At 39.4% G+C, this 20,000-nt stretch overlaps 2 protein-coding genes across 6 annotated transcripts in view; one reads left to right on the top strand and one right to left on the bottom strand.

Annotated features, from left to right (window-relative positions):
* The window catches only part of spg21 (SPG21 abhydrolase domain containing, maspardin), a 24,567-nt gene extending 12,067 nt beyond the window's left edge, over positions 1-12,500 (top strand). For 4 of the 5 annotated variants that reach the window (XM_040128400.1, XM_040128377.1, XM_040128392.1 and 1 more), the window contains exons 8-10: positions 10,782-10,889; positions 10,980-11,120; positions 11,952-12,500. In XM_040128400.1, coding sequence (XP_039984334.1) covers positions 10,782-10,889; positions 10,980-11,120; positions 11,952-12,071 — 369 coding nt within the window. In that variant the 3' untranslated portion in view covers positions 12,072-12,500. The remainder of the gene's footprint in view (positions 1-10,781; positions 10,890-10,979; positions 11,121-11,951) is intronic. The other variant, XM_040128409.1, reaches the window with a different exon arrangement.
* A 1,732-nt stretch (positions 12,501-14,232) lies between these two features.
* Positions 14,233-20,000, bottom strand: part of shcbp1 (SHC SH2-domain binding protein 1) — a 14,116-nt gene continuing 8,348 nt past the window's right edge. The window contains 5 exon segments of the mRNA XM_040127686.1: positions 14,233-15,428; positions 15,563-15,701; positions 16,603-16,689; positions 17,580-17,698; positions 18,101-18,279. Of these exon segments, the coding sequence (XP_039983620.1) occupies positions 15,088-15,428; positions 15,563-15,701; positions 16,603-16,689; positions 17,580-17,698; positions 18,101-18,279 (865 nt within the window). The 3' untranslated portion in view covers positions 14,233-15,087.

Raw genomic sequence — 20,000 nt, 5'->3', positions numbered from 1 at the left:
TAAAGCCTCCAAAATCCCCATTCAAATAAATCAATACCTCTCTGAAACAAATTCAATAAAAACTGGAAATTATAATCCTCATGAAGGGTGGATATGTTGCAGACCTGTTGTATTATTCTGCATTTGTTTTACCTACGTGTACTTAATAAATTGGCAAGTGAGTGTATGTGTCACAGCAGTCCTTTTGAATTGTGGTCCAGTATTTTGTGATCTGAAATATATGATCAATTACTATTATTAATATCATAACAGTGACAAGGAAATTAGATGATGACAATTAGATAATTGAATAAAATATTCAATTATTAATGATATTTAACTATTATGTTTTGAACCGGCACTGCACTAGCACAGTCTGATTTGTGTTAAACCATGCCCATTTTTTTGCATTTGTAGCGCCCCCTATGGGTAGATTTGAATTAAACATTCAGGATGTTTCAGGTACTTATGTGGACACATTCTGCAAGTTTTGTGATGATTGGTCCCACAGTTTTTTACTTTGGTCTACATATCTGCTGAGCCATGCCATTTTGAAGTTCATAGGTCAATATTTGAAAACCAAATAAGATATCAACAGGCTTAATGCAACTCTTGATATGCTTGGTCCAATTATGATCCACAGCAAATTGGACCACGTTTAGAAGAAAGAAAAGATGTGACAAATGTGTTTTTCATAAAGTTCAAGAGGCTTTTTTGTTGAGTATATTGAGTTGTAGATATGAGTCAAATTTTAAGTAAATAGACTCACAGTGTGGTGAGGCTGGCCTTTCAAGGTTTTCACTTTTTGTGAAAGTGTTAATTAAAGTGTTTAGTATAGTGCCACTGTCAGGGTGATTGTAATCATATTTCATAGGAAGCATGAGCACATAATTTCCTGTTATGGTACCAAGTTTCATGTCTCTAGCTTGTTCCAGCTCACAGCAAATTGAGCAAAGGCATGAAACGGCAGATAATGATTAATAGGCCACACCCATATGCACCAATAAATATGTCACTTCAGATTTTGGTGAATACTTGCCCCCAGATCATGTTTACCAAATTTGGTGAAATTCTGTCCACTGGGTTTTGAGGTACATGTCTTTGGTATGTGAGGCGCCCCTGTGGTTCAGGCTCATAATACATGACCGAAAATACCTACCAAGATTTATTTGAGGCTCAGGCTCATAATACATGACCGAAAATACCTACCAAGATTTATTTGATTGACCAAATCATTAATGAGTTATAACCAATTGCCTGCTAAGCCCTGCCTCTTGTTTATTGATCAGTATCTTGAAAACTAAATACAATATCAACAAGCTTTATGCAGCTTTTGATAAGCTTGGTCCAATGATGATCTACTGAAAATTTGGTAGCAATCGGAACTAGTTTAGGAGTAGATGTCAAAAATGTTTTTTTCAAAAACACATTTCAAAATAATATGGCGGAAAATCCATCGTGGGGGACTTTTATGTTCCAAGCGGATTTTTTGTGGAGCACACTGCGCTAGACTTGTGTGTCAAATTTCAAGTCAGTCGGACTAACCTTGTAAGGCTTGGCCTTTCCAAAATTGCATATTGGTCCTTAATTACAGTGTCACCATCTGGCTGATTGAGCTCTTGTTTCTTGGGAAGCACTTGCACTTCATTTCCAGTTATTGGTCCAAGTTTCATGTTTCTAGCTCATTTCAGCTCACAGGAAATTGAGCCGATTTGGCAGAAAAATCATAATAATAAGAAGAAACGGACACAAAAACAATAGGTTTCTGCTCCTTCGGCGCTTGGACCCAAATAATGGATGTAGCCACATGCGGCAATCTGCAGGTTCTAACCCATTTGCACTCAACAGAAGGAAGCAGCTTAATCACAGAAAATTAAAGCCTCAAGCAACTACAAGCAAGATTCGTGCTTGAGAAAAACAAGAAAAGTCACTTCAGCTAGTTTGATTATGTTTAAAGAAGGAGTGAGACCAATCACACACCATCACAGAGCCCGCAACATTGTGTCCCCCTTTCATCGGATTTGAACAAAACTTGGTGTGTATGTTCAAGAGTTATTGCACTAGTGAGTTTAATCAGGATTGCTCAAAGGCATCTTGAGTTATGAGCTAATATGTGATAGGCCATGCCCACTTGCACCTATGAATATGGCATTTCAATTTTGATTAATACTTTCCCCAAGAGCACGCACACCTAAATTGGTAAAATCCTGTCCACTGTTATGTGGGGCGCCCCCTATGGGTTGAGCTCAAAATGCAGTTGAAATGCAATGAAGATATGTACCCAGATTTATGACGTCACAAATAAAACAGGGTTCTGCCCCTTCGGGGCTTGAACTCTACTAATAATCAAGCTACAGCGACTAGTCGCTAATCAATCAGTTGAAAATCATCTGCGATTAATCGTTTAGGTAATTTCTTAAAGCATCATTGTGCTATGTACTGGTAGGAGCAGGTATGGTTCAATTACTCATAAAATTATTAATGGGAATTAATAATTATGGAGCCCCACCCTGGTATAAGGGACCAATAACCAAACTGTAAATACAGTCTCAAATGGATGTCCACCTGTGTCAATATCAGGGAGATTAACATTTATGAAGTGAACAGCTAATGGTTAAATCCGAGCACTGACCATCACAGTCCAGTTGTTATCACAGGAATTATGCACAAATAATCACAAACAATGACTGCTTTAAGTATAACAGACATTATTAACAGTAGCAATATTAATCAACAATCAATATTACCTTTAATTAACAAACATCTGTTCTCTAACTATAGCACAACAAGCAACTATGAGCACAAGCAGTAGTCATGTAGTACATGTGCAAAAAGATGGCACTGGGGCATTCTTAGTTTATCCTACCTTACTATCTGTGTACCAAGGGTGTTTGTGAATTCATGCGGATGTGTGGGTGTGTGTGTTAGTAAAAGGGAGAGAGAGAGAGAGAGAGAAGCATTCAAAGCAGAGCAAAGAAGATCCTAGCCACTGCGGAGAGACAATAAACTGTCCTATTTTACAACACGGTAGCAGGGCAGACGAACTAGCGTTTGTTAGGCTTGTCATTGGAGTTATAACTGGTGAAAGCTCATTGACTTTACTTGCAGTATCTCCTTCTGATCCGGAAATGAATTAGGTGAATACAAACAGTCTGTTTACACAACCCGCGAGTTAGAGGCTTGAGGCCTAGGTCTAAAGTTAAATTCAAACGTTTGAGCAAGACGCTCCTTTTCAGCAGTCGGAATCACAGGGGAAAAGCCTGGAGGCTCTTGTAGCAGCGATGGCGCATGGGTAATGCGCCATCGCTGCTACGAGCCAGGAGGAGCAGAGCGGGTCAATTGTCACATGGAAAGATCGGGGATTCCAGTGAGTCTCCCCCAGTGAGAGGCCAGAGTTTGAAGCCAAACTTCACACATACAGTAGGTGAGGTGGATGGGATTTGCCTTTGTTTCAATGGTCACAGAAACTTACAGAAACCCTGAGTCAGGCCTCTGGGCTTCATTTAGGCCTCCTATTGTTCTGAGCAAATGGTATGAGATCCTAAAAAGTATGAATTAAATATTTTGGGGTTTTGGACTGCTGGTCAGACAAAACATTTTAAAAATGTAATGGATATTTTTCACAATTTTCTATCATTTCATGGACCAAACAATTATTCAAGTAAATAATTAATAATAATTAATTAATCGATACTGAAACTAATCATCAGTTGCAAGATATCAAAGGCACTTTACACAACAAGTGAAAGTAGATACAAAACTAAAAACACAGTAAAGGCAGAAGGCAGCACCGGACATTATATAAAACATTAAATTTAAACGTAAAAAAAGTGAGTTTTGAGTAACTTTTGAGTAACACAGACAGACTGGTGCAGTCATGGATGTGATTGGCGAGGGACTTCCAGAGGGAGGGGGTGGCTATAATGGAAGGTGGGGATAGGAGGGGTGGAGTCAGAGGAAGGGAATTTGGTTAGAGGGATTGTGGTGGTGGTAGTGAAGAAGAAGATCAATAGGCGAATATAGTTTTCAGGTTGTCTGAGGAGTAATTGGGGAGTTTGTGTTTTTTATTGATTGATCCATTGATTTTATTTCCTTCAAAGTTCTGTCGTTATAGCAAAACTGTGGGCTTTAATGGATCATAGCTCGTAAAGTTAATATGTTCACCTCATACAGACAGGAGGAGTTTAGTGATTTTAACAGCAGCCTGTAGAGATGAAGCTTCACTACAGTCATTGTACCGGTAAGATGATTTTTGTTTGGTTTACAGGAAGCAGTTCCCATTGAGCCTGATAGCTGTACTGGCTACTTACAGGACACAATGTACTGAAGACAAGCCTCACCTAAATACTAAAAAATTTTTACACCATCAATCTGCTCATTGCCCGTACTTGACTATGTGGTCTGGCGGGCTCACTCTGGTCCTCTTCTTCACTTAATAGCCGTGTACTGAGCTTGTGTTGATTTCAGTTCATTTAGGTTAACATACAGATACAGACAAAAACTAAAACAAACACTTTAAACCAAAACAGTCAGTGCCCATCACTGTCTCAGTTAAACGTTGCTCTTTGTATTCATCTGCAGCACACCAGTATCATGTGTCCTTATCTACCCTCCTGGTGTCTGCCCTGTGATAGGCTCATTTTACATAAAACGTGCCCTCTTGAGATTGACAGTCAATCAAAAATGACAAATGACAACCAGTACAGTGACTATGAGACTAAGCACGCTGGAGAAAAACAGAATAGACTGACAGACATCTAACACTTCCTGGGTTTTTTTTTTACACTCCCAGAGTCTGAATGGAGTGTTAAATTTGTTTAGACAGAAGTGAATCAGTTCGATGGGAGAGGGATCAAAAACAAACTGCTGCTGGAATAAGTGATGCTAGTGATTTTAAAGGAATTGTTCAACATTATGGAAGGATTTCTCATTCATTTTCTTCCAGAGACTTACACATTCAGATGGCTATCACTGTCATGTCTGTGGGGTCAGTACAGAGCTTGAATCTGGATGTGGTTAGTTTAGTTTAGCATTATGCCTGGAAACAGGGAAACAGATAGCCTGCCTCTGTCCAAAGTTTTAATAAAATCAGTGTTTCATGAATAACAAGTACATGTACTGATGTAGTAGCTTCTCACAGTGTAGTTGTTACAGTAAGGTTTTCAGGTTTGGTATTGTGATACTTGTAAAGAAACCTAACTTAAAGCTGTGCTCACTGACTGTCTCGTAACCTGCACTGTATGTGGAGCTGCTGCAGAGACTTACCAGGTGGATACATATACTGTTGTTTGTCAAGAAATACAGTTAGGTACCTAAATATTAGGAGAGTGACACAATTTTCCACCACAATGGATTTAAAATGAAGCCATCAAGATGTAATTGAATTATAGACTCATCTTTAATTCAAGGTGTTTTACAAAAATATTGCATTAACCGTTTAGGAATTACAGCCATTTGTATACATAGTCCCTCATTTTCAGAGTAATTGGACAAACCGACATGATTATAAATATAAGGATTATTTTAAATACTTGGATGAAAATCCTTTGCAGTCAGTGACTACCTGAAGTGTAGAACACATGAACATTACCAAATGCTGTTTCCTCCTTTACTGCAGCCGCCTTCAGTTGCTGCTGGTTTGTGGGTCTTTCTGCCCTGAGTTTGGTCTTCAGTAAGTGAAAAGCATGCTCAATTGGGTCAGGTAACTGACTTGAACATTAAAGAATATTCCTTTTCTTAGCATTGAAAAGCTCTTAGGTTGCTTTTGCAGTATGTTTTGGGTCATTATCCATCTTAACTGTGAAGCAGGATCATATCAGTTTTCTCAGCATCAGTCGCATCATCAATACACACCAGTGACCCAGTTCCATTGGTAGCCATACATACTCATGCTGTAACACTGCCTCCACCATGTTTGACAGACGATGTGACATGCTTTGGATCATGAGCTGTTCCTTTCCCCCGCCATACTCTTCTCTTCCCATCACTCTGGTGCAAGTCAATCTTGCTTTCATCTGTCCAAAGAATCTTATTGCAGAACAGGGCAGACTTTTTTTTATGTTTTCTAATCTAAGTCTAATCTGGCCTTTCTGTTCTTGAGTGTTGCAAGTGGTTTGCCCCTTATGTTAAACCCTCTGTATTTGCATTCATAAAAGCATTTCTTGATTGTAGACTCTGACAATGATATGCCCTTGAGAGTGTTCTTGACATGGCTAGATATTGTGAAGGGGTTTTTCTTCACAAGGGAAAGAATTCTGCAATCATCCACTTTAGTTGTCTTCCGTGGTCTTCCAGGCCATTTAGTGTTGCTGAGATTGCCAGTGCATTCCTTCTTCTTAAGGATATACCAAATTGTTGATTTGGCCACTCCTAAAGTTTCTGCCATCTGTCTGAAAAGGATAATTTTTTTTTTTTTTTTTTTTTTTTTTTTTAAGCCTAAAGATGGCCTCCTTCATTTGTGTCGACACCTGTCGACCGCATATTGTGAGTTCCCATGAACAGCTACCAAATGCAAAAAATTCAACACTTGGAATCAACTCCAGACCTTTTATCTGTTTAATTTGTCATGAAATAACGAAGGAACAGGCCACACCTGGCCATTAAACTGATTATCAGTCAATTGTCCAATTACTTTTGAGCCTCTGAAAATGAGGAATTGTATAAAAAGGCTGTAATTCCTAAATGGTTAATATAATATTTTTTTAACCCTTTGGGGCCTCAGCCTACTCAAAATGGTGAATGAGACCGTATATTCATTTGTTCCAAACACAAAAGAGCTCAGATTCCCAGGATCCGGTTCAACATTCAAATACCACATGTTCAGTGCAATATAGTCACGCTGTCAGAATTAGCTGTTAATTAAAGTTTTCCCCTTTTTAATTAAGACACAGCATGCCACTGGCCCTGTAAATCAGAAAGCTTGTACCTGGCTGTTTTTGCCATGCATTCCAGCCTGAGTAGGAAATAGAGCCACGGTGTGCTACCAGCCCTGTGAAACACAGAAGTTATGTACCTAGCAGTTACTGCCATATGTTCCAGCCCTGAGTCAACTTTAAGAGACAATCCTCTAACTGTTACTCCCCTGCATCTCAGTTAGTGCATGTTGAAATTATGGCTAAGCAGACTTAGTCGTGTAAAGCTGCATTTGTCTATACTGGCCACAGTCTTTTTTGCCCACTAGAGGCACTAGAAGCTGCTGTAGCTACCCCTCTTCCACAGGAAGCCACTCCCCATAGTGTAGGCAATCATATTGTTCAGTCAAGCTAGTGTACTGCCCAAGCTACACTACAAGGTGTTTAGCAACACAACACCATAGCCCAACCACATTGCTTCATTGTTCTAGACAACCTTCTTGATCTCACCCTCCACTGTAGACACACCAGTGGAGAACCCTTGTGTAGAGCAGTTTACTTCTTCTCTAGAACAGAGCCTAACATCTGGCTACCCTGAATTCATCAACAGGTTGAATCTCCGCGAGTACAGGAAAGAGAGACACTCACTACTCGATGACAGGTGTGATGCACAGACCGCATCCAAAGGCACAGTAAGATGCTTGCTTCTAAACTTCCACAGGCAAACCAGCCTTGCCTTTCAGAGCAAAGCAGCCCTAGAAGAGGAGGTAGAATCCCTTAAAGCGCAAAATGCTTGTCTCCTCCACGAAGTTCAGCCTATATAAAAGCTATGTGCTACTTAGAAGACCTGTACTCAGCAGAGTAAGATCTCTGCTCTCACAAGGAGGGAAAGCTGTTAAAGCTTAGATCAGAACGTCTTGTCCCACTACAGTCGTTAAGCAAATGTGATTCTGGTTACTCAGATTAACACTCCTCCCTTAATGAAAAGTTAACTCCCTCTCCACTCAGAAGACTTAAGTCCTTGGGAATGAAGTCAGCTCCACAACCTCCACTGAGAGACAGAGTTAAGAGCTACCTGACTTCCCATCTCTGTGAAACAGACGTTGAGGAGATATGTAGTTTATCTTGCAGTAGATATTGTGCCCCGTGTTTTTCTCAGCCAGTGATGCATAACACATTCACCTGTACTCATCCCTCCAAAGGGGGGACTAGAACATTCCAGGACTGTTCAGCCTCCGCTCCACACTACCATGAGAGTGATGACAGCTGCTCAACCCCTGCTTCTCAACCAGAGAGAGCCGTAAGCACATGATGCATATGTCCGTAGTAATGCTCAGGGTCATTGAACATTTTGATTTGCCCCATGCAACCCAAAGGGAGAAAGTTGAACTTGTTGAACCAGCTCTAAACTGTTCATGAGTTTATACAATCACCATCTCCCAGCATCACAAATACTACTGCTGACGAGATCAAATCAGTGGTTGCAGCCTTCCCAATTAAACATTCCCCCGTGACCATCCCAGAGATTACTACAAACGTTTTAGGCGTGCGTACACAGGGCAGGAATGCAATGTGGTCATCCCTCCCAAGGCTTAAGGGAAAACTCCACCTTCAAGTCCTTGTTCTTTATTCATGTCTATGCACTCACGTTGTACTAATGACATGTCAATGTAAACCCTCAATGCATGAGATAAGGAAGATGATACAGGTGGCTTGAGAAACTGTTGTCACTTCCAAAGCAAGGGGGAAAACAACTGAGCCTGCCAGCTCAAACACCGGAGCATCACACAGACCTTACTGCCAACTCTGCAAGTACACCTGAATCAACTTCTTGGTAGTATTTTGTTAGTAAGATCACTATCGCAAAACACTAGCTTAGGACACCCCATTAGGACCTTAGAGATAGTCACACACTTGTCCTTATCCAACACAAGCTTATGACATGACATACACTCTTAAACACTCCAGAAATATCCTTATCATTGCCACACTCTGTATCTCACCTTAACAAATTAACATCTCTAACATTCCTGTTCTCACTAAACCTGATGAGTAACTGAGAAAGTTGGTTAATGAACTCCCCAGATGTTAAAAACTTGAATGAAGTGACAAATTAACTCTTTCAACTGTGGACTATACATTGTGCTCTCAGGATGACACGTAAAGTGAAATCCTGAAATCAAAGGGGGGATGTAGGGCCTGGCCCCAGTCAAAATGGTGAGTGAGATTGAAGTATTTCTTTGTTCCAGTGATAAAGGAGGGCCATTGAACTCGGTTTTCCAGGATCCTTTACCTTTTCACACCTGGACATGAAACCTACCTATGACCCAACAACCACTGGTCACTGTGTGGCCTAGGACCCATGACATCACCAGGTCAACAAAACGTCTTTGCTCCCTTGCTCTGCTCTCTATGCTCTTCACTGCTCCTGCAGGGGCAGCAACACCTCTTCTCTTCATGGTTCTCTTCTATGCAGGTCTGCTTGTAGCAGACACTGAACTCTCTTTCTCAACAACAGTGATACGAGAGCCTGCCTCAGAGTAACTGATATTGAACAAGTTTCATTTAGTGCAGGCAGCTATGACGCAAAGTCTGCCAGCTGATTTTGCAAGCAACAAGAGCCACGAGGCAGAGTTAGCATCAAGCGGCCCACTCTGTGTGGAGACCAAAGGAGCAACCAGTGATTTCTTCAGCAACACAGCCACACAGGCAGCACAACTGCAGCTCACTGGATTTAACAAAGAAGCACACCAGAAGGAACCTTTCTCCCTCCCTGGACTTGGTAAAGCTAACTGGGCCTAGTATAGCATGGCTAAGCACAGGACCGTTTAACTTTGTCAATGTATATGTATTGATTTGGTGAATGTATCCACTGAGCTTTATTGTTATGTCTGTTCAGAGTTAGGTTATTGGGTAGCCACACTACTTTGATGTTAGTATGTTTCACCCAGGTATTCGTGCTACATCCAGTAACTGCATTTGACTGACTAACCTCTCTCAACCAGGCACCTTTAACTGGAATTGGCCTCAAGAAACACAGCAGCCATGTGGTCCCAGTGGCCATCTTTGACTCTGCCATCTTGTTTGTAGTTTCCTTTTCTTTACCTTTCACACTGCCATTTTGTGTTGTTTGCTTTCCTATAAGCATACACACAGCCATACCTATATATAGTATAATTTGTTAGATTAGTTATTGTGCATTTTCACTTTTTTATTGATAAATAAATGCTTTTTCATATACCTGTTTGTCTATTTAATGTTGCACAAGAGTGAATGTTGCCACCCTCTACTCTGCCGAACTCCAACCCTTCAGCCTTTACTAGCTATTGATATGGTAAATTTGGTTGTAGTTATTAAGTTAAATATTAATCAGAGTTCCAATTGATAGTATATTTTGAGATTGAATCAGTGAATTGGCTATCCTTTCCCTTTTTAAAGGTGGTACCCCGAGGTGGATTTAATGTAGATTAAATCCTATTAATTAATATAATTACTGATATACAAAATTGATAAGGTAATGCACCTACAAAATCCCCAACAACTCCTTGAAATAAAGCTGAAAGTCTACACTTCAATCACATCTTAATGGCTTTGTTTCAAATCCATTGTGGTCATGTACAGAGGCAAAATTCCAAAAATTGTGTCACTGTCCAGATACGTGTATACCTAAGTGTAGTTCCAGCACAAAACCACAAACCATTGACTGTGGACAGAGTCAGACTAGCTGTTTCCCTCCGATAACAGTCTGTATGCTAAGCTAAGCTAACCACGTCCCGACCTTAACAGCAGTCATGAGCTCAGATATCCTCTTCTCATCTTGGAAATAAAGAAATGTGTATTTCCCAAATCTTGAGCCATTCCTTTTAACCAGGTGACCACTTTGTTTCTTTAAGAATAAATATGTTATGTCTTTATGTTTTAACCTCTCCTCCATGTGTGTGCGTGCTGTAGTTGGAGAGTCTGAACCAGAGTGAGTTAGCATCACGGCTAACACTCAACTGTCAGAACTCTTATGTGGAGCCACACAAAATAAAAGATGTTGCTGTCACCATTATAGATGTAAGTAATATTAAATGTACCCGTATCAATATATGTCTGTTTCTACTACAATAACCTGATTTATATGTTTTCTCTGTGAATGTTGTTCAGGTGTTTGATCAGAGCGCTCTGTCACTGGAGGCCAAAGAGGAGATGTATAAACTGTATCCTAATGCCAGGCGAGCTCATCTGAAAACAGGAGGAAATTTCCCGTATTTGTGCAGGAGTGCCGAAGTCAACCTCTACATACAGGTAAGGTCGGTTCCCCTCCACACATAGGTTGAGTTGGTTCCTCTCTACATACAGGTTCTCTGAGTTACTTTTCTTCATTTTCTGTGGATTTATCAGTGGGTCGGGTGTTTTATTTAAAGAAAGAATTAAAGAAATGCAGCCAGTCAGTAAACAATTTCAACAGGGATGATGATACTAACAAGTACTGTGTGTATCCAGAGCCTGATATATATTATTCCTATGTGCTATAGAGCTTCATTAGTGTCCAAAAACTATTAGAAACCCATTCATGAGGTGACATGTTAATTCAATATCATGAACACACACACTTCAGTTGATGTTTTTAGTCCACTGAGTTATAAGCTCAGCAGTTGAGCTGACCAGTCTTAATGAAAGACAGTGTGAGAGTACATAGGAGCAGCTTTTTTATTTAAAAAGTTAATTGCAGTCATTTGAAAGCATGTTTCAGTCCTCTGTGTGACAATAATAATGAAATGACTGGAAGCTGGAGTGTCTGGAGTGTCTGTGTTCTTCAGTAGAAGCACAAGTCTGTCCAATTTCTCCATCAGTGGACGACAGCCTCTTCATGTAAAAGTAATTCACAGAACTGGCTGCAAACAGGTCTTTAGCAATGAAATATACTTCTTTTCTTAGTGCTGGACTTAAAACCTACACTATTTATGTTTATCCTTCAGATAATTTTCTTACTTGAACACAACAGAATAATCCACAAACACTGGAACAGAAACTGTTTACATTTTTTTATAAGAAATTATTTAAAAGGGTAAAATGATATTTGTTAATTTATTTGTCTTTAGTTTATTTATGATGTTACTTGTTGTTTACGTTCAGATTCACCTGCGACAGTTCCATGGGACGAGATACGCTGCTATCAGTCCTGACATGGTGAGCACTGAGGAGCTGGAGGTGCAAGAGAGTCACCTGAGCAGTAACCAGGAAGACGACCAATGAGATGTTTACCCAACAGCTGTTTCCTCTGAATATTTCCAAGAGTTTCTCTGTCTCATTTCAAAGGTTGTTCTCCAGATTTTTTTGGCGATCAGTGATTCAACTGAGTATATTTTTATTTGACAGATGAAGCAATATTTTGGTAACGACCTGTACATAAATGATACTCAGCCCCTTTGCTTTAAAAAAACACCTTGCCTTATGTGGAATGACTGATACATGTTGCACTCTGCCTGAACTGTTCATGTCCGTGTGTAAAATACATAATGTGGTTAACATTGCCACATTACTGGTTTCCTGTTAACAGAAAGATGAACACACTGGTTAAACTAATTTTGGAGAGAAATATATCTTAAAGACTGTGTAATTCAATGAGATGAAATGGCATTTTTCCATTGTTTTTGAACCTTTACAGTAAATTTTTGAATTTCACATGTTGTGCAGTTATTTCCACTCGTGTCATAGTGGTGAGCTGATTGAAATGTGGCTCTGCAGTGTTTACATGTTGTGACTGCGAGTGGTGAGAAGTTTGTTACAGCTTTCAAACACAGACTGTCTCTGTATAAGTTCATCCTCTGAACTGAAGCCTCAGCCACTAAGATACAAGTTCTGCTCTTTTAAACTGAAAAGCAAAAATAGCAGTTAATGACATTATCCATGCAGTCCTGCTGTGTACAGTAAAAACAAATTAACATAAAAAATATTCAAATATAACAAATTTAACACTTTTTTTTATTTCTATTTCTGGCTAAATAAACCATTTAAAATGCAGTTATTGTAAATGAGCTGGTGAAGCCTATTTTGTAGCTTTGATACTGCACAGATACTGGATCTATTTAGTCTGGAGGATGGGTTTTAAGTTCTAAAATAAAGTCAAAAGCAGCACTTTTTTTGAAATATGTGGATTAAACAACTTTAAAGCACAGGAGTCGCCATGTGTGTGAACACAGTAAACAACAAAATAGCAGAGAGAAACAGGATACACACACTGAGGTTCCTAAGCTGGATTCAAACCAGTGACCTTGCAAACACAGGGTATGGTTCTTAGACCAGTAGGCGATCAGGACAATTTTCTGACAGAAATCAACACTAAACATTTACTGAGTTCTACATATTTAAATTTTTACAGATTAATAATCTGTAATATTTAACCATTATGAATGAATTATTGCGCTCATGATCATGATCATAGTAAGCTTGGAAAAGGGTCACACCAATCTGACTCAGTTTTATTAGCATTTGAACATTTGTTCAAATGCTAATAAAACTGAGTCTCAAAACTCCTAAAGTATTTACTTTAGGAGTTTTGAGAGTTAATTATGGTAATTTGCAATTTTTGAAAAAACTGGAGTGAGGGACGTAATTTACCATTGATTACAGTGAAGTTTCAAACTTTTGGGCTGAATGTTCCAAGACTGCGTAGTGAAGCTTGATGTGAGCATCCAAACAGGTTGTCTGCGTTCGTTAAATCGATCGTAACAACACAATTTTTAAAATATATCCACTCCAAAACAGAACAAAGTATCAAAATAAAAAGCAATAATTTTAGTGAAGCTTGGTCCAGACTTTTCATGTGTGAAATTTGGTGAAGACCTCATATTTGAAAACTATGAAAACTTTTCTGCCATTTTGACCAAAACCTTTAAAACAGTGTGATCAGCGAGGGTAGGTTCTCATTCAAATAAGTTTTGAAAGTTGTTTCTAGCTCATGCAGTTCAAACGTTTTTTGTAAAAATGTAAAAATTATTCTACCACCACCATAAGGTCAGTTGATGTGTATTTGTGGGTAACTTGTAACTTGCATGTATCTGACACGTTTGGTGTCCTGCGGCTTTTCCGGCTTCTGAGACTCAGCACTAATACAACTAATACTAATAATCCTTGTAATTCTAAGAGGGTTACAGCACCTCCAGTACTTAGACCCCGAAGTTATGTGCTCTTCAATGTGCCAAATGTAATGCAATTTAACATTTTTAAAATCGCTAATTCTTTTGTAAAAATAATAAATGCTGTTAAATTTGAATTCATGACTCTCAAATAATAATGTGATATGAGGTCTCAACTGTTGTCTGTCTGCTGCCCTGCTCCTGGTTGACCAGTTTGATTGCCTGCAGTTGTGTGGATTCATCAGGCAAAATCAGGAAAATGAAGAGTTGAGTCACTGATTTTTTTAACATTTTTTTTTAATATTTGGGTTTGTGGAGGATTTTAAGTCAGAATTCCAAGTGAAGTCACAAGTCATTTGTGTTAAAGTTAAATATTCTCAGATTCATTCAAGTCCTGAGCTTGTTCAAACACTGCAAATAAGTGTTCTCTAGCATTTAAGACTGGGCCACAGTGAATGTGTGCTGAGGTTAGTCAAAACAGGTGACAACATACACATTATAATGTCGGTCATACTTACAACACTTACTGAGGTTTCTACGGACACTATTTAATCTTTATGTTCACTGTTTCCACAAGAAGAAGTTCAAGCAAAGACTGCCTCATTTGTATCAGTCATTCAGTCGAAATATAAAACCTCACTGTTCATTTTCACTGGGTTTCTACTTTCAGAGCATGTTAACCTCAAGACTCCCCTCAACCATAAAACACATAAAAACCTTAAAAAAAAAAAAAAAAAACTGAAAATCACATTAATTTTATGATAAACAAGAACATTTGTGCTTAGCTTTCAACAAGCCACCACCTTCAGGATAACAACACTTATAAGATGTGCAGTTGAACCATCAGAACTACATTCAAAGTGATGAGTGAATTTCAAACTAATAATAATAAAAAAAAATGTTTAAAACATTAAGCATCAGGAGCCCAGAGGAATAAATAAGATAAAAGTTCAAACGTGGATCCAATCACCGTTACTGTACTTCGAGGTCAGGGTACTATTAGGAACATACACAGGCACCTTACAACTGATCACATTAAATCTCCTGTGTTATCAGAAATCAAATAATTATTGCTCAGAAATACTCTGGATGATGTTAAGAGACATGAGTTCAGAGTGCGTTGAGGGCATTTGTCAGTAGAAAAAGGTGCCGAAGTCACCCATACCATTCCGTCTGAACTGGTTTCCCTGAATGGAGACAAAGATCTGGTTGTCCATCAGATCCTGGACGGCTCGGCTGCAGGACATCTCCTTGTTTCTGCTCAGTTGACGACTAAACTGCCACTTCCTGCCTGAGATGGAGGCCTTGTCACCATCTGTATTGTTGCTGTCTTCTGTGGACTCAGGCTGAATATCTGCTGAGCTGCTGGAGGTCGGGCTTGCTGATGAAGATGTGGAAATGAAGATAGGATCTGAAACTCCTCTCAGCTGTCCATCTTCAGCTGTCTGTCCACCAGGGCCTGTTGCAGGGTGTTCTGGCAACAATAGGTCAGTTAAACATTGATTATGTACTGCAGAGTTTTTTTCAAATAAACCTGTCCTGATCTCTGCTTCATTATCTACTTGTTCATTTATTTGATGTTGAATTGTAACTGTGAGGTCTGCCTACCTTCACTTCTGTCCAGAGGAACTCTGTGATGATCCCCAGTGTTGGGCTTCACTAGAATCACTCCGTAGCCTTCATTGTTGTGGATCACATTGTTCTCCATGGTAATGGATGGCATCACATCCAGCTCATCAGCGAAGTCCTGTGCGCACACATGCTGACTTTTAATGACACTGTGGTTTATCAGAAGTAAGGAGCAGCACTCCACTTCGGCTGCTTATTCATTAATTGTACAGACGTTTAGTTGGTAAATGTAGTCAAGTGTCTTCACCATACACGTCTCTGCTTATAGTCTATTTTCTAAGTCTGTTAAACATGGTTCATAAATACAAGGAAGTCTTGACATCTGACCACAGTGTTGGCAGAGCCTTTGAGTCACCTAAAACACCATCAGATCAACTCTGATGTGTCTAACACCACACATTTTCTGCCAAGTGGCCATTTTACTAATCATGACTGTGTCGCTTTGTCCTTTAAGAGGCAGCAACATTCATGTTAAAGGTAAGAATCACATGTAATACTACTTTTGTAGTTTAGTTAATTAAATGTTTGTGTACTTTATGTTAGCAAAACAAAATTTAATTTAAAAAATAGAATATGAGAACATAAATATTCTATTGTGAATCGTGAGAATTCTCCAGCAGCCGGACATTTCAGTGCTCATAATCAGTTTTAATGTTCATTTCATAAATGTTGAAGTTGTTTAAATCTGTGAGGCAATCAACAGGCAGTGCTACAGAGAGTTTGTTTTATTATCTGAGCACTTTAATGTCATCTGGCTTGAATGAAGATTCCTCATTGTCCTGTTTTTGTGATATTAATGATATTAAAGAGATTTCATTTATTGTGCCCCCTTGAATAAATGTTGTTCAGAGCATGAGTCCTCCTATTGGCTGCATTGTTGTGTTTCATTATGCCATACAGCTCACTTGTGACTGGTTCTAACTCTGCTGTCAGTTTGCAAGTTGAGGAGCAAACATCTGTACAAAACACTGAGGACAGTGTTTTTTTTCCTAACAGGATGAATCATCTTGTCTCGTCACCTTGATGAGGATCCCGTCCTTACAGTGATGGATGCCATTAGTAACCAGACTGCAAACACTTCCAGGGTAAATCTCCACACCAGCCCCCTGCGCACAACACACAGTAACATGACTGACCACAATCACAGTTTGTATCACTGTTAATGTAAGTCAATAAATAACTAAAAACTGCAGTACGGAAATACCAAAAACCTGCTATACCCGTTAATCCTTGAAGGTCGCAGGCGTGCTGGGGCCAATCCCAGCGGACATTGGGCGAAAGCGCAGTACACACTGGACAGGTTGCTAGTCTATTACAGGGCTTAGATATAGAGACAAACAACCATTCACGCTTACGTCCACACCTATGGGAAATTAAAAGTCGCCCATTAACCTAACCTGCATGTCTTTGGACTGGGGGAGGAAAGTGGAGGAAACCAAAACAGGCAAGAGGAGAGCAAGAAAACTCCACACAGAAAGGCCATAGCCAGTCGGCCGGTTTCCACACAGAACCTGAATGCTCCAACAGTCAACAGGGCTAATCGCTGCACCGCCTGGTATGTTTGAGGTTTTTTTAGAAACTGTCTCCAGTATAAGTTTATTTTTACACTGTAAAACTAAGTGCACTCTCTCTGTCACAAGTCCTTAAACCTGTACTAACTCATGCTTTTGTCTACCTGTTTTTGGAAAAACAAGTAGCATACACAACACTGACATATCAACTTTTAAGCTGATGTGTCTCTCAGCTATGCGCTGCTGAGCAGGTTGTGTACTGTAGCTTTTCACAACTTTCTCTCTGAAAACAACTGCCTATTGCGGCTGAAAGCGGCACCTTGAGTGCGCCAAGAGTGATCTAGAACAGTGGATTTACTGTCAGCCATACAATGAGCCAGTTATATAATGAGCTGAAAGATGCTAAATCACTCAGAGAGAAGCCGTGTGTGAAGTTCAGCCTCAGAGGAGTTTGTACCTATGATCAGCATCAATACAGTGCTCACCTTGGATCCATACAGGTCACACATGTTCATGTGAAGACGGGCTGATGTTCGGACGATAACTCCAGTTGTCTCACACTGCAGCACACAGTTCTCCATGTTCAGAGTCCCCTGGCGAACACCTGCAGTTATCAAACATGAGAAGTCAGCATGTTAACAGCCTATTTCATTGTTTATTTAACACTGTATTACATAGAAAGATGTGCACACAACAGTACATGGGAATAATAATTATTAATTATTAATTAATTGTTATAATAGTAACTGCAGAAATAGTGTCTCCTCCATCAGAGGAAAATGATCACATTTCCAGTGACCGTGGCAACAGAGATTTTTGTGTTGATTATAGTGAAGAGATGAAGGTAGTCTGTATGAGTATGGAAGTTATCAGTTTCTAAACACTTATCTGGATAGATTTCTTCTTTACAAGTTGAAATCCTTCACATACATCACAGTGTTATACACAGGTTTACAGTGAACTGCCACTAAAGTAATGGAAGCTTTTTGCTTTCATCCGTACTCACACAGAATGCCCTCGATAGCATCATGTTGGATGAACTTGATGTTGGACAGTCTGACATCAGCTCCTGTGGACTCCACAAATGAGTCACCCTTGTTTTTTTGCTCAATCACCACGTCATCAGGAAACCCAAAGCCTGGCACACACAACACAGAAACCGAGAAATCTGTCAGTATACAGCAGCTCTATAATGAAAGTCAACACGTGTTTTTGTTACATTGCACGGCACACTTGTGTTAATTTAACTCCTCCTCCACAGGGGTTAATTGACACATCCAGATACGGTACAGATACAGTGCAACTCAATTCTGTTCTAAATACCAACCAAGACAATTCACTTACACACATAAGGGTCACAGGCGAAGATCAATCTACAGCTGGCCAAAAATATCCAACAGCACAAAAACACATTCTTAAGAAGATATCTTATTCCTCTTTGCTATAGAGGTCTTTTGTTGTCCAAACACTACTTAAAAAAACATCTGTGAGCCACACTGTTGCACTGGGTGAGATTTTTCTTCATTATGAAAAATATATATATACAGTGGGGTCTAAAAGTCTTTCCAATTCAAGTAAATGGGGAATTGGTCTCAAACTTTTGGACCCCACTGTATGTGCATATTTACAGTATATTACATGCATGTGTATGTGTGTATAGGTCATTCACTGTCCCTCAGGTTTTGGCAAGTTGATATATATTGGGCAGCAAGATATGCCACATCTCCTCCTAGGAGTATTCCTAATTTTGAGATGTCATTTAGCTCATTGAAATTTGGAATTACAGAATTGAATTGGTTAAAGTAAATGTGCCTTATTTCATTGAATGATTTACAATTTAAGAGAAGGTGCATCTCTGTCTCAGCTTCACCTGTTGAACAGTGACGACATGTTCTTTTTTCTTTTGGTTGCCATGATTTCCTTGTTCTATTGCCAGTTTGTGGTCACTGAGCCTATACTTGGTTTGGATCTGCCTCTGCTTTCTATCTCTGACAGTTAAGACATATTCTGCCAATTCGTAATCTCTGTTTAGCAACAGATAACATCCTAATCTACATGGGCTTTTAGTTTCTTCTTTCCAGTGTTTCAAATATATTTCTTTCAGTTGCGTTATGATTTGGTTTACTCTGATTGTTGTTTGGAAAGCAATGTTGTGAGACTGGTCAGTGTGTGTTTGAGAGGGGGTAGTTAGTCTCAGCACCAACTGACACAGGGGACTCTTTTCTGTGCTCACTCTTGGGTTTGGAGGGCTTTGGAATGGAGGGAGTCTAGGGGGCTGAATTTAAGGTGCTTAAAAAAAATTTGAGTGCTCTCTTTTGAATGTTAATTATCAGTGGGTATCTGCTTAATTCTGCTTGACGGGCCTTTGTTCGTGATTTTCATGTAAAATTGTATGTGTAAAATATATACACGGAATTCTGCATGTGGAGATTCTGTTGGGTGTTTATCCCGATGGGTATAGCTATGATGACTGAGTGGACCCCATACTTCATTACTATATAGCGCAATGGTCAGGATAACACTATCAAATATTTTAAGACAGATTTTAATTTTAATATCGAAGTTGTATAATGTTCTCTTAATTGCATCTAGAGCTCTTAGAGCTTTTTCTTTTAGTGTATTCACTGCCATGTTAAATTTTCCCAAGGCAGGCATAGCTCATAATATGTTCAATGATTGGATTTTTTATGCTGAACAGGTATACGTTTTCCTGGCATCTGGGGAGTTTTTGAACTTGAAAAATCATGATATTAGTTTTCTTTCTTTCTAGAGTCCTTCATACCAAATGGAGTCAATACCTTTTTAGAAATTGTTAAAACATCTAACCATTTTTTGTTTGGTGTACCTGTTTGTTAATTAAAATGTGAAGGGTATGTGGTGGTCGATGGTGCAGTGTTTAGGGAGGA

The sequence above is a fragment of the Xiphias gladius genome, chromosome 1 (assembly GCF_016859285.1).
Source record: "Xiphias gladius isolate SHS-SW01 ecotype Sanya breed wild chromosome 1, ASM1685928v1, whole genome shotgun sequence".
NCBI lineage: Eukaryota > Metazoa > Chordata > Actinopteri > Istiophoriformes > Xiphiidae > Xiphias > Xiphias gladius.
Note: the sequence above shows the minus strand (reverse complement) of the source record. Positions and strands in the feature narration are given on the sequence as shown.